The sequence below is a fragment of the Dermochelys coriacea genome, chromosome 15 (genome assembly GCF_009764565.3).
Source record: "Dermochelys coriacea isolate rDerCor1 chromosome 15, rDerCor1.pri.v4, whole genome shotgun sequence".
NCBI classification, from domain to species: domain Eukaryota; kingdom Metazoa; phylum Chordata; order Testudines; family Dermochelyidae; genus Dermochelys; species Dermochelys coriacea.
In genome coordinates, this window is record NC_050082.1 from 12,049,001 (window position 1) to 12,063,673 (window position 14,673).

At 43.9% G+C, this 14,673-nt stretch overlaps 1 protein-coding gene across 3 annotated transcripts in view; it reads left to right on the plus strand.

Moving 5' to 3' along the window:
- Window positions 1-55: 55 nt before the first annotated feature.
- Window positions 56-14,673, plus strand: part of UPB1 (beta-ureidopropionase 1) — a 44,697-nt gene continuing 30,079 nt past the window's right edge. Inside the window, exons 1-5 of one of the 3 annotated variants that reach the window (XM_038372936.2) lie at window positions 56-287; window positions 556-727; window positions 4,034-4,121; window positions 5,154-5,248; window positions 7,693-7,854. In XM_038372936.2, the coding sequence (XP_038228864.1) occupies window positions 187-287; window positions 556-727; window positions 4,034-4,121; window positions 5,154-5,248; window positions 7,693-7,854 (618 nt within the window). In that variant the 5' untranslated portion in view covers window positions 56-186. The remainder of the gene's footprint in view (window positions 288-555; window positions 728-4,033; window positions 4,122-5,153; window positions 5,249-7,692; window positions 7,855-14,673) is intronic. The other 2 variants (XR_006275889.1, XM_043498168.1) reach the window with 2 other exon arrangements.

Below are 14,673 nucleotides of genomic sequence, written 5' to 3' on the forward strand. Positions count from 1 at the left end.
CCCTCCCGAGCAGGGGAACGCGCCAAAACCCCCCTGAGGGGCGGGGGCGGGGGCGTGTCCCGCGGGCCAGCGGTCTCATGAGGGGGCGTGCCGGGCTGGCCGCCGGGGGGTAACGGTCACTTAGCCTGCCCGGTCCCGTGCAGTCCGCTGGCGGCCACCGCTGCCTCCCTCGTGCTTGGAGCCGCCATGGCGGGGGGTCTGGATTCGCTGGAGAAATGCCTGGAGCGGCACCTCCCCCACGAGGAGCTCGGCGAAGTGAAGCGGATCCTCTACGGGAGCCTGAGCAGGTGCGGGAGGGACTATAGCTCCCAGCAGCCCCTGCGCCGCCGGCGGCTGGCGTTGCTGTGGGACGGAGGCCGGGCTCGGGGGCGCCTTAGCTCGGGCGGCGTAACCGAGCCGGGGGGAGGGGCCGCGGCCGTGAGGCCTTTGGGGCTCAGGTTGGCTTGAGGGGGGGGTGGCCGCTGCTGTTGCCCGCCCTGGCGGTTGGCAGGCGCGCGGCGCTCGCGCTCGCGCTGGCGCTGCCCGCCCTTGATTCCGCCTCCTTTGCCGTTTCAGAAAACTCGCCTTGCCGCCGGCGGCTCTGTCGGCCGCGAGCCAGAGGGCGTTGGAGCTGCAGGGCTGTGGATTCGGAGCGGCGCCCGAGCAGCTGAGGCAGCCCCGCGTTGTCCGAGTGGGGCTGGTTCAGAATAAAATCCCCCTGCCCACGGATACACCCGTGGCGGAACAGGTACAGTCGCGGGCTCTGGGTCAGCCCGCTCCAGCTCCTCTGTGGGATCAACACCTGTCATATGAGCCTGGCTGCTTCACTTCCCAGCTTTGACACCGAGATCGTGAAAAGAACAGGAGGACTTGTGGCACCTTAGAGACTAACACATTTCATAGATTATCTGGATTGGAAGGGACCTCAGGAGGTCATCTAGTCCAACCCTCTGCTCAAAGCAGGACCAATCCCCAATTTTTCCCTCACATCCCTAAATGGCCCCCTCAAGGATTGAACTCACAACCCTGGGTTTAGTGGGCCTATGTTCAAACCATTGAGCTCTCTCCCCCGCCCAGCATAAGCTTTCGTGAGCTACCAGCTCACTTCATCAGATTCATCATGTAGCTCACGAAAGCTTATGCTCAAATAAATTTGTTAGTCTCTAAGGTGCCACAAGTCCTCCTTTTCTTTTTGCGAATCCAGACTAACACGGCTGCTCCTCTGAAACACTGAAATCATGGACTCCTTAGGGCCTGTCTTCACTACCCCCCACAGTGGCACAGCTTCAGGGCTGGATGTAGCAGGTCTGGTAAAGACACACTGTGTGAACAGATTTCAGAGTAGCAGCCGTGTTAGTCTGTATTCGCAAAAAGAAAAGGAGTACTTGTGGCACCTTAGAGACTAACAAATTTATTAGAGCATAAGCTTTCGTGAGCTACAGCTCACTTCATCGGATGCATTAGGAGCGCTCTCCCATGGTGGTAATTATTCCACCCCACTGAGAGGAGGAAGCTATGTCGGCAGGAGATAGGCTTGCCAACTTTGGTTGGCCATATTCCTGGAGTATTCGTCACATGACATCATCTTTTAATTAAAGATTAATCTTTAATTCCTGGAGACTCCGGGACAGTCCTGGAGGACTGGCAACCCTAGAGGAGAGCATCCCACCCCTGAGTGATTGTAAATTATGATTTTAGTGGTACTATAGCTAAGCTCTTAGAGAGACTGGTCTTGTGTCTCATTACAACAGTAAGTAACCCCTTAACACTTCTTTGTCCAGTGATTGCAGAGGTGATAATTGTGCACATCATCCTGAAAGACCTCTTGCAATGTGTTAACTCCTCATATTTAACAATCTGTTCTACCTTGTACTGAGCTGTGACACTCTGAGTCCAGGTCTACATTAGAGACTTATATCGGTATCAGTATGTTGCTTAGGGGTGTGAAAAATCCACACCCTTGAGCACTACTGACCTACAATTCTCTTCCACCCCCCCCCCCCCCCCGTAGACAGTACTACATCGACGGGAGAGCTTCTCAAGGAGGTGGATTAACTACGCTACTCTCTCTTTGGCATAGGAACATCTTCACTAAAACGCTACCACAGCATAGCTGCATTACTGTACGTGAGAACAAGCCCTGAGTACCTTTCCCAGACCTCTGCGTATCTCAAAGCTTGTCTCATTCACCAACAGAAGCTGTTCCAGTAAAAGATATTACCTCACCCATCTTGTCTTTCACATGTCACACTATCAGTTCTGCATTTCTTGTGTTGTCCGCTCTCAGTTTTGGGACCTATGTTACCTAATGTCCTTGGATTTGACTTGTTGAATGGTAAATTGCCATGAAGTCTTGTTACTCAAAGTAGAACATGCTGCTCCATCAGAAAATCTCATGTGTATTGTTTACTTATTGACTTGCCCAAGCTATTTGAAGTTTTCTTGAAGCTAAATATTTAGTTGCTGGCTTTCTAAGCTAAAAGCCTTTACCTGTCAAATGAACCAGAAAGGTCTCATGTTCAGAGAATTGAAAATTGATGATTGCAGAATGCAGAGTTGGTGGTTTGTATAAATTCTACGCTCTAAAACTCTTTATACAGCAGTAAGTCAAAGGTCTGAGGTGAGTCTTTCACCAGAAGAACACTGGCATGTCTGTGATACAAGATGCACAGGTGCAAGTTTTATGTAAATCTATAAAGTCTTTTTAAAAGCAAAATGAAGGTGACTATCACATTTGTAAAATATGCTAAACCGATGGTCCAATTTATCCACAGGGCAGAAATTTCATTCAACGCTGTATTTTGGAGAGAGAGAGTAGCTCATTCTGTGTGTTAGTCAAGTTCTTGCTTTCTCTGTGGGTCTGCCAAAAAGAGTACCAGTTGCTGCCATTTGTTACGTGGATGCCTGTCCACTAGAAACTGGCCTGAGTCCACAAAGTCATTTTGGATAACGCTACACAGCTGTTATATATCTGTTTGATCAGTATCAGTCTGGGTTGGTTTTGAGATGGATATATATATGAATGGCTCCAAATCTCATTGCCACTGCCCCATGCCTCTTTGTAACTAGAGTTCTCCAGTGAGAAGAGTTCCTGTATAAAGATTTTTAACTAATTAAAGAAAAATATGAACAGTCACTGGTGCACTGCTTGGTTCTTGTAAGGGATGCATTAAAACATACTTCGAGGGTAATAACTAGTATATTACTGACTGAAGCATCTTTACTGTGTGTGTGTGTGTGTGTGTGTGTGCGCATTTCAAGCCTCAGAGCAGGAGCTTCTCTCATTAGACCCAGAGCATATGCCAAAAGGAAGAGCTTGTCTGCATTTCAGGAGTAGCCATCCCTGTCCCCAATCATCCCATCTCTCCTTTATCCTAACATAAGCAACTGTCCCACAGATAACCGTAGGGCCGATGGCCTCCTAACTTCTAGTCAAACAACTTCTGGTCAAAGTTGTCAGATATCTGGGGCTCAAGAGTGAAGCAACATACTGCTCCAACAAGCATTTTGTGAGTTCACAACTCTGCTAGCTCCTGGGCTGGTATTTTAGGGGAAGATCTGGAATCTACATGTGCTTGCAGGATGCACAGATATCAATTCAATAGACTGGTCTTACCTCTGGTGGTATTATGCTTACTCATTCACATTGCTACGTGTCACATCTCAAAACATCATCAAAATGTTTTTTTTGTGTGTGGCTCTTTTAAGGTTTATAGATCTCTAATACACATATAGGGACTAAAGGCCAGTTTTTCAAATGTATCTAGGTGCCTAAAGATGCAGATATGTGCTTTTGAAAATCCCATTAGGCACCTATCTGAATGTTTAGGCCCCTAAATACCTTTAAAAATGCCCTAACTCTTTAGGGCCTAATTCTGCAACCATTGCTTGTGTTGAGTAGTAACTTACCCTACAAATACTCTCACTGAAATTAATGGGGTGAAGGGCCAAGTATGGTACTACTTAGCGTGAACAAAGGTAGCAGAACCAAAACCGTAATGTTAAGTGAATTGTGATGTATGAGTTTTTATAGAGTCAAATTTCGTATAACCAGGTGGCTGCACTGCACAGGCGAATAGAGGAGATCGTGGAGGTGGCTGCAATGTGTGGGGTCAATGTGATCTGCTTTCAAGAGGCTTGGAGTGAGTATTTTCTGTAGCCTCCCCAAGTCTAGATTTTTTGCCTTTCCTCTCCATTTAACAAGTACCCTGTATTTTAAAATGTTCCGCTGCAGCTATGAAACAGAGATTCCAGGATACAATCCCCTGATCCTAATCTTTATTTTCTGAAAGAAACTTAAAAGAATCCTTGTTAACAGAGCTATGTGCAGGTCCCATGTAGGTCTGCAAAGGCAGGGTCTGCATCTCGGCGATGCTTTTAGTTATGCTTACTTTCACCTGCTCTTCCCCTTTTCTTCCTTGAAAGTTTTGTTTCATTTAGGAAGATTCCCAACTGCAGAAAAATAATATTTAAATGAAAATGGAGGATGTGTGCGTTAAGGACTAGCCAAAACCAAAATTGAAGGACCTCCTTGTGACTGTTGGGGAAAATATGTCTTAGTCATTAATTTGTAGGTTTCTTCCTCAGACACTCCTTCAGGGGATCCTCTGCCCCGTGTGAGATAGTGGGTAATCTTCCCCTCTCATTTCACCTATACTAACTTCCTACTCTCTTCGTCTCTAATCATAACCACCTCTCTTCTGGCCAGACAGGCCTCCCATTTCAAATTAGTAGGGACTCAGTCTGGCTTCTTAATTGAACAAATGTTGGCTGATTACAAGGTGCTGTCTTTGCTCCATAATGCTGAGTGACTGTGCGACACTTCTTGTCCTTGCTGGGCTGTGGAGTAAGAGGAAATTAGATCTTGGTCTGCTGCATATAGAGCACTGGAACTATATGTGGCTGGTCTTGTCACTGTCTCTGTGAGAATGCAGCCTAGAAAATCTAAAGTTTAGAGACCCCTAAATGACACATTCTCAAGAATCCAACTCCTTTTTGCAGGGAGAAGGAGATAGTAATACCATACTCAGATGTAATTATTTCTCTGTTTGCACAAAAGCAGCTTCTGGACACATTTCATTGACTTGTTTTATATAAGTAAAGCAGAACCTACCCCATACCAGCTCAGTCACCTAAAGCCTTTGTATTGACTTCTCATATTGGTGTTTTTCTAGCTATGCCCTTTGCATTCTGTACAAGAGAGAAACTTCCATGGACTGAATTTGCTGAGTCAGCAGAAGATGGTCTGACAACAAGGTTCTGCCAAAAGGTAAAAAGCTGAATTCATATCATTCTGTAGTGATCACTTTTTGTATATCAGTCTTATACATTGTAAGAATCAAAGAACCAAAAATAATTTTCCAGCACATTCAAAGCATGTATTGTGAGAGCTAGTGAAAGTGCAAATGGACAACAACACACGTGCAATATGAAACCGTTTTTAAAAAATCGTACTTTACATTTTTATAGTGTCTTTTACCCTGTAGGATATGTGAGACTTCCTATCCTGACTTTTCCCATATTTTTACAAGAAAATAAGTTTCACAGCAGGTCAGCTTTGACTTCTAGTCAAGAAATTCCTTTTGAATGGAACAGAATATGCATTAGCAAAGCATTACACAAAGAATATTAGCTGAGGAATTAACTAATGTTCTGAAAAGGAAACACTTTCATATGATTCTTCTACATCCTTCCTCTGACATGTAACACAGAATGCAGCTTTCTGTGCACCAAAGGTGACCTTTTAATAGCTGGGAGTCATTCGGCCAGGGATCGCTAAGTGAAAGAGTGATTGTGGGATAATTTTCACCTTCTGCCATCTTAAATAGGCTGCAGTTTTCTTGTTTTATAAGGGACGTTGTCTTTTTCTTTCTTAAATGATTCACTGACATCAGCTTTGTTGTGGGCCTGAATCTACCCAGATGTGATCTGACCTACTGTATGTATGCATGTGTATGTAACCACTTTACAGCTTCAATCTGACCTAGGTCAAGTGTGGGGCACTTCTCAATGTGGGGTTAATGACATAAGGGCAGATCCTGCAAGAAATATTCAGACATATGGAAAAGTAAAATTACATGAGGGGAAGGAAAGAAGAGAAAATGTCATTTGACCAAAGATTAAATAACCTGTCAGTACTAAAATTTAGTGCAAAATATTCTTGCTAGAACATTAAAAGATACTGTGATGCTATGATTCCTGTGGATAAGGCAGCACCTATACTTTTAAACATAAATGTATTTACAAACTGTGGATCCACTATGTATGGTATAACTACACTAACTCATTGATCAAAGGCTCTCTTATATTTGATCTATTGCAATAAAGAGGAATTTAAATTCCTGCTCGAAAAAGGATTTGCTCTTGGGGCACAGTGCCACGGTTCTATACCTAGCATAATTGAGGATCCAAATTGTGTAACGTCTTTCTGTTATGTTACTAACCCTAAATTTAATGAAAGGAAGAATACAAGGACAAACAGTGCTTAAATGATGAGCGGCCAGTAGAATCTGGGACTTAGTTCTAGAGAGTGATTCCTGAGACATCCTTGGAAGACTCTGCCTTGCCTGAATCTTTTTATTCCCAACTGTTGGATTCAGTTTCATGTGCCTCTGCACTGCTGCTGAAGATAACCTGAATGCTTTTATCCCGTAGGTAAAAGCCAAACATGAGATGCTTTGCAAAGAGAATAAAAATGACCTCTAGGTCCAGACTGATTTAATAAATGTCTGCATAGAGTTGTCCACTTTCCATACTGTGATTTCACATGTCAGGCATTCACAGGAAAGCCTTAGCAAATGCATTCATTAATCCTTTGCTCCAGTTCTTTGTAGAAGGCATCAGGAATCAGCACAAGGATTTATGGGAAGCTTTAGTATCTGAGGCTCAGGCGCAAGTTGTTAAGTAGAGTTGGTCAAAAATTCTGAGTAGAAACATTTTTTCAATGGAAAATGGCTATTTGAATGAAATGAGAATTGTCTTAGAAAATTTGTCACTGGAAAATGAGGGTAAAACAAAAATTGAAAAAAAATTCAGTTTTCTGTTTTGGTTTTTCATTGAAAAACTGATTTATTATTTTTCAGAAAATAAAAAATGTTCTTTTAAGCATGTCCTATGATTTTTTTTTTACCTTTTTCAACCAGCTTTTGTTAAGCAAATCCACTAAGCAGTGTACCAGAATGAAGGAATGAGAGCAGGATTACACACCCTCTCCCCCTGCTTATTTCTCAGCAGTTCCTTATGCCCCTTTTGGATGCGGGTGGGACTGGCCTACAGGTTAAAAACTGCTGCTACAGCAGAACTCATCTAACTGGAACTTGGTGCTTCTGCTAGAAGGATTCAGACTGGAACGTTTTCACTGAGGTATCCCTCTCTGAACAAGAAAAAGGTTGGTTTCAGAGTAGCAGTCGTGTTAGTCTGTATTCGCAAAAAGAAAAGGAGTACTTGTGGCACCTTAGAGACTAACAAATTTATTTGAGCATAAGCTTTTGTGAGCTACAGCTCACTTCATCAGATGCATTCAGTGGAAAAGAAAAATATTGTAACACTAGAGTTCCAGTACATCATATATTCATCACTAATGCTTAGCTGAGGTCAGAATAATGCACAGAATGAAAACATTTCCTGTATTCTACTTTGAGGGGAAAAAGATGAAAACAGAGTTAATCATAACAGGCTTTTCTGTAATAGAGATTTTTCTGTTAATTTCTATAGTTGGCAAAGAAACACAATATGGTTGTGGTGTCTCCAATTCTGGAGAGAGATGATGTACATGGAGGAACTTTGTGGAACACTGCAGTGGTGATTTCAAACTCTGGATCTGTCCTTGGGAAGAGCAGGAAAAATCACATTCCAAGGATTGGAGATTTTAATGAGGTGAGATGCAGCATTGCTTATAATACACTGTCCTCACTTTGTAACTCTTGCTTGTCTCTATATGACAGAGTGTTGGAAAGTGTAGCTGCATAACTGTCCTGTCCATTTTGTCAAAGTAGAATTGTGTGGCTATGATGATGCCACTGAAGGATTTCTGGTGCACTCATAAATCACAAGCATGGAATATGATGCCACCAGAATTCCCAAGATGCTATTGTAGCTTTGATTTATTTTAAGTTATTTTCTTTGTTTTATAATATTTCCCCAAAATAATCTGCTCCACAATAGAGGTTATCATCCCAATGGGATTTTCTATGCAAAGCAACTTCACAAAAATATTGAGGAGCTTTATAAAAATTGTGTAATTCATAGCTATGGTGTGTCAGTTGTGGGGCTCTGATGAAGTCACACTCCTGGTGAATTTCCTGTAAGCTGATGAGCCTTGTGTTATATGGTTCAGGGATGAACTGTACTTGTGATCTCTTTGTATCTCTCCATGGGCGCCTCTTTCAGGTGACAGGCCTATACCTGCCCTTCCCTAAGTAGAATCCTGCAATTCATCCCACTTTTGCTAGACCACGAGTTCAGCACCTTTATTTATGAACCATAGTACCTCCAGCATGGCCAGCTAGGTTTGACCCTGTCCAAAATTCTCTCAGGGAGCTGTGACCAGCTGGTAAATGCAATGACAGAGAGCAGCTTGTTCAAAACAGAGTATGATTTATTTATCTGTAGGAACATCACAAGCAGAGAGAAAAGGGTTAAAAATAACAAATGCCTAAATGCATATTGTCTTACCTAAACCTAACCTTTCCTTACTAGTTTAAATAGATTCTGCTTAACTCAGGCACCCCCAAAGCATTGGCTGCACAAAGCAGGCTGCACCCCTGCAACTACTGCCTCTCTCATAGTCATCCCCTGCCATCCAGTCAGCGTGCTGTGTCCCTCAAGATCCAAGCTGCCTTTTATCCATTTCAAAGTTCCTTTGTTTGAAATTTCCTACCCAGAGATCTCCTGATGTTTCAAGCTAAGCCCCTGGAGCTGAGGAAACTGGTATGCATAATGTATGCATTTCTCCAGAGCAGGTTGGAGGTAACCTTCATACAGTGGATTCATAGTATTATCTGAGCACCAGGCAACTGACTTCTGTCTTCAGCGATTGTTTCAGGTTCCTGAAAGGTTTAACCCTTAGCTGCCTTTTAACCAGCACTACAGTAACCACCAAATCCTCCCCCTTCCCTACACGCACACACAAACATTCATACAAATTAATACACATACCTTCCATGTTCTTCACACCTTTTTTAACAGTTAAATCAATACATAATAAATATCGTGTTCGTACTGTATGGGCCTAGAACACTCTGTCTCAGAGGTTCCCAAACTATGGTCTGTGCAGCACTTGCTGGTTGCATGTTTCTCTTTGTTTCCAGCTGTGAAACTGGAAAGGCATGAAAGGCAGCTCAACTGTATATGAGTACTTTCACTTTTCTATGCATGCAATTGCTGCAGTTTCCACAGGGATGTTATGTGATCACCAATGGGAGGTGGTCCACGTGACCATGAGTCTCAGGAGAAGCATCAAAACAATTAACATAATTAAACAATTTTGACAATTCCTACCCTATCAGCTTCACTGTAACGGGTAAATAGTGTTTGCCTAAAACACCCCACCTTGTTAAAAAGTGTCGATTGTGCTTGGAAGAGGTTAAAGATATTCTGCTGGTAACTTGTTACCCTGTCTGGATATAACAGAGGTAGTCATGGCTCTCTGAAAAGAGCGAGATAGACAGACCTTGGGTGAGGGCTGAGCAGCTCAGACTAGGGGGAAGGATTATTCTGATCTTTATTAACAGAGAAAACAACAATAAAGTAACAAAATCCAAACCTGAGGAGGGCAGTGAGTTGGTCTTCTCAGACTGGGTGTACTATCTTCGTAGAGCAGGTTGAGAAACATGCCAGCTTGCAATCATCCATGGCAAATCAATGAGAACTAAATGTAAAGGGGAAAAATTTTGGTCTCTAACCTTTTCAGCCCTGTGTGGGAGGTTGTATAAATAAACAAAAATCAATCCGCCTTGAGACATCAGTTAGTTGCTGTGGAGATTATTATGATCTCTGGTGAGGAATAAAGAGCAAGAGCTGATGAATTCCCCCAAGAAATAACAATCTTGTTTTTCTTCTCCTATCATAGAAAAAACAGAGGACTGAGAAATAAAAATAAATTAAAAATATACAACGTAGGCAGATCTGTTTTGAAATAGAAATATTTATTAGAACATAACTGCCATGCTGGATCAGACCAATGGTCCATCTAGCCCAGTGTCCTGTCTCTGACAGTGGCTAGTACTAGAGCTTCAAGGAGAATTTGGGAATGATTCACCTTGTCTTCCACTCCTGGTTTCTGGCAGTCAAAGGTTCAGGGTTGCCTGGAGCATGAGGTTGCATCCCTGCCCATCTTGGCTAATAGCCATTGATGGACCTGTCCTCTAGGAATTTATCTAATTCTTTTTTGAACCCAGTTATCTTTTTTGTCTCACAACATCCCCTGGCAATGAGTTCCACAGGTTGACTGTGCATTGTGTGAAGAAGTACTTATGTTTGTTTTAAATCTGCTGCCTATTAATATTATTGGGTGACTCCTGGTTTGTGTGTTATGTGAAGAGGTAAATAACACTTTTTCTCCACACCATTCATGATTTTATAGATCTCCATCATATTTCTCCTTAGTTGTCTCTTTTCTAAGCAGACCAACCCTAATCCTTTTAGTCTCTCCTTATATGGAAGTCGTTCCCTTTGTTGCCATTCTTTGTACCTTTGCCAGTTCCACTATACTCTTTTTGAGATTGGGTGACCAGAACTGGACACAGTATTCAAAGTGTGGGCAAACCTTGGATTTATATAATGGCATTATGATATTTTCTGTCTTATTTTCTATTCCTTTCCTAATAGTTCCTAATATTCTTTTAGCCTTTTTGATCACTGCTGTGCATTGAGCTGAAGTTTTCAGAGAACTATCCACGGTGACGCCAAGATCTCTTTCTTGAGTGGTAACAGCTAATTTAGAACCCATCATTATGCATGTGTAGTTGGGATTATTTTTTCCAGTGTGCATTACTTTGCACTTATCAGTGTTGAATTTCATCTGCCTTGTTATTGCTCAGTCACTCAGTTTTGTGAGATTCTCCTTGTAAGGGCTGGTCTACACTGAAAAGTTACATCAGTATAGCTATGTCTGTCGGGGTGTGAAAAATCCATATCCCTGAGAGACATCATTAAGTTGACCTAACCCCCAGTGTAGACAGTGCTAGGGTGATGGAAGAATTCTTCTGTCAACCTATTTGCCACCTTTTGGGCAGGTGGATTACCTACAGCGGTGGGAGAATCTCTCCCGTCACTGTAGTGTCTACACTGAAGCGGTACAGCAGCACTGCTGCAGCTGTGCCATTATAGTGTTTTAAGTGTAGACCTTGCCTAACTCTTTGCAGTCAGTTTTGGACTTAACTATCTTGAATAATTTTGTATCATCTGCCAATGTTGCCACTTCACTGTTCACTCCCTTTTCCAGATCACTTATGAATATGTTGAACAACACTGGTGCCAATACGGATCCTTAGGGCACGCCTCTGTTTACCTCTCCCTATTGTGAAAATTGACCATTTATTCGTACCCTTTTTTGCTATCTTTTAATCAGTTACTGAGCCATGAGAGGACCTTCCCTCTTATTCCATGACTAATTAGTAGGGTTCTGTATCTCATGGAAGTTGCGGAACTCACGGATTCCGTAACTTTCCATGACTTCTGCAGTGGCCACTGTGGCTGACCCCAGGGCCGCCCAAGCCATTGGCTCCGAGGCCAGCTGCTCAGGTAGCCCCAGGGACAGTCACACTGACCACTGCTAGAGTGGCTCTGCAGCCAGCTGCTTGGGTGGCCCTGTAACCAGCCATACCGCCACTGTTCAGGCAGCCCCACACAGCTGGCTCTGGGGACTGCCTGGGCAGTGCTCCCTGGGGTGGCCAGAGCAGCCGCTGCTCTGTTGGCCCCCGGCAGCTGGTGCCGCTGCCCCCCCCAGTACTCCCTCCCAGCAGTGGCCCCATGGCTCACCCCCCACAGCAGCAGCAGCCCCCCCAAGATTTAGTCAGGGGTATTTATAGGATAAGTCATGGACAGGTCATGGGCCATGAATTTTTGTTTATTGCCCGTGATCTGTCCATGACTTCTACTAAAAATACCCCTGACTCAATCGTAGCCTTACTAATTAGTTTCCTTAAGAGTCTGTGGTGAGGAACCTGGTCAAAGGCTTTCTGAAGATCCAGGTATGCTATATGGACTGGATCACCCTTATCCGCACACTTGCTGACACCCTCAAAGAATTCTAATAGATTGCTAAGGCATGACTTTCCTTAACAAAAGCCATGTTGACTCTTCTCCCACAAATCGTGTTTACTATGTGTCTGATAATTCTGTTCTGTACTATAGCTTCTATCAATTTGCCTGGTACTGAAATTAGGCTCAGCGGCCTGTAGTTGCCAGGGTTGCCTCTGTAGCCCTTTTTAAAAATTCATGTTACCTTCCAGTCATCTGATACAGAGGCTGATTTCAGCAATAGGTTACATACTGCAGTTAATAATTCTGGAGTTTCATATTTGAGTTATTTCAGAACTCTTGGGTGAATACCATCTGGTCCTGGTGACTTATTACTGTTTAATTTATCAATTTGTTTTAACACATCCTCGGTTTACATATCAGTGTGGGACAGTACTTCAGATTTGTCAACCAAAAATAATAGCTCTGATGTGGGTATCTTCTCTACATCCTCTGCAATGAGGACTGATGCAAAGAATTCATTTAGCTTCTCTGCAATGGCCTTGTCATCCTTGCGTGCTCTTTTAACATCTTGGTCATCTAGTGGCCCTACTGCTCGTTTGGCAGGCTTCCTGCTTCTGATGGACTTAAAAAATTTCTTGCTAAAGACACAAAAACTACCAATAAGTTGTTTCTCAGATTATTTATTGAGCAGCCTCAGTGTGGTATGCGCTGTATAGACATAAAAGGAGGGGAGATGGTCAATTGCCATGGGAGTTTGTAATTTAAGGAGACATTGACAATACAGATTAGACAGGAGATTGCCACAGTTACTGGGAACTGCACCTGTGATCCCTCCATGTCACTCTGAGCATGACCTCCTCATATGCAGAAACGGGGTGGGGGGGCAAGGGACCATGGCCCTCCCACTTTTGAAAGTGGCTGAGCCAGTCCCATCCACTTTTCGCCATGGGCCTGGCCCCCTGCCCCTCCTCTTCCCCCTGAGGTCCTGCCCCTCAGCCAGGCCAGAAGCTGGAGCCTGACCCGAGTAAGAGTGGCCCAGGAAGCCTGGCCAGCGGTGGGGAGCTGCTGATCCTCCACCTGCTCAGGATTGGGGGGGCCTGAGAGCAGCCCCCAGCCTATGTCTCCACCCCCCGGACCTCCACCCAGGGCAGATGGAGGGTCCGTGGTTCCCCACAGCTGCCTGGGTGGCTCTTACCATGGCCCAGATGTGGCTCTTTGGCTTTAGACAAAGGTTAGAGCCTACTGAGGTTATATGTAGGCTTGGCTAGGGGACAGGGCCCCGGGGGGCGGGGTAGGCCATGGAGGGGGTGGGGCCTTACGTGTGTGTGTGTTTCCCCCCCCACACACACACACACATACTTTTAGGAAGAATCCATTGCCCCTGACTCAAGCCTCTAACTGTCACCTCTGTCTTGTTGTGACATTTTCTTGGGGCATCCAAAACTGTAAGTCACCCTGTTATCCTTCTGCCTTAGCAAAAGAGGGATTTGTTGGTAATATACTGTGTGGCAGCTCCCTGCCATCACAATCTGTTAGCCAGCCAAACAAATACTTTAGGACTCTGCGAGTCCTAACTTGGCCTTGCAGGCGAACTCTTGGTGTATTTCAGTTCCCAAATTCTCCAAAAGCATCTCCCTGCAGCATCCAATCCCGTCACTAGATTTCCACAGAAATACCAAATCCGCTGTCTCTAAAGAGACAGAATACACACTAGCCTGCTGGCTCAGCTGAGAATGAACACCTCACTATAACACCTTTGAAGGGAGTTTATAATAAAATAAGGATATTTTTATTAATAAAAACCAGAGATTTCAGTGATTCCAAGAAATAGAAACAGAAAATGGTTACAAAGAAAACAAAAGTATAACACGCTTCTAAGAGATTACACATAACCTCAATAGGCTCCAACCTTTGTCTAAAGCAGTTTTCTCACCTACAGCTGCTTCTCAGAATCACCAACCCATATAGCTGGGACCCACTATTCATAGATGCAAAGAGTTCTGACCTTTGTATTCCATATTTCCAGCACACGCACAACTCTATACACACCATCTGTACATACATAACACAATGATATTAATGACTGGTGGGCAGAACAGTGAGCCTTCTGCCAGTTGGCATTGAGGGGCTCTTACGATCACACTTGAGGTGGGATTGTGTGATTCTTCCACTCTCAGACCAGGCCACTCTTAGACCAGTGATTACCTCAGCTGGTCTGACCTAGGCTCGGACCACACAGTTCTGTTCCCTCTGAGAGCAATGACAGAAGTAAATGCAGTGATCAAACAGCCTCCTTAAAGCAAAATTTTATTTATTTAGAACAAGGCTTTTCTCTTAAATGTTTATCTTAAAAACAATAAAACACACTGTACGCATATCTGATTTTTCCCTAAGGCACACCATTCCCTGGATCTGGGAAGGCCTGCTTCTTTAGACTCCCTCCACAGAGTCCATCTCTTTTTCTTTCTCAGCCTGTCTCCATAGATAGCC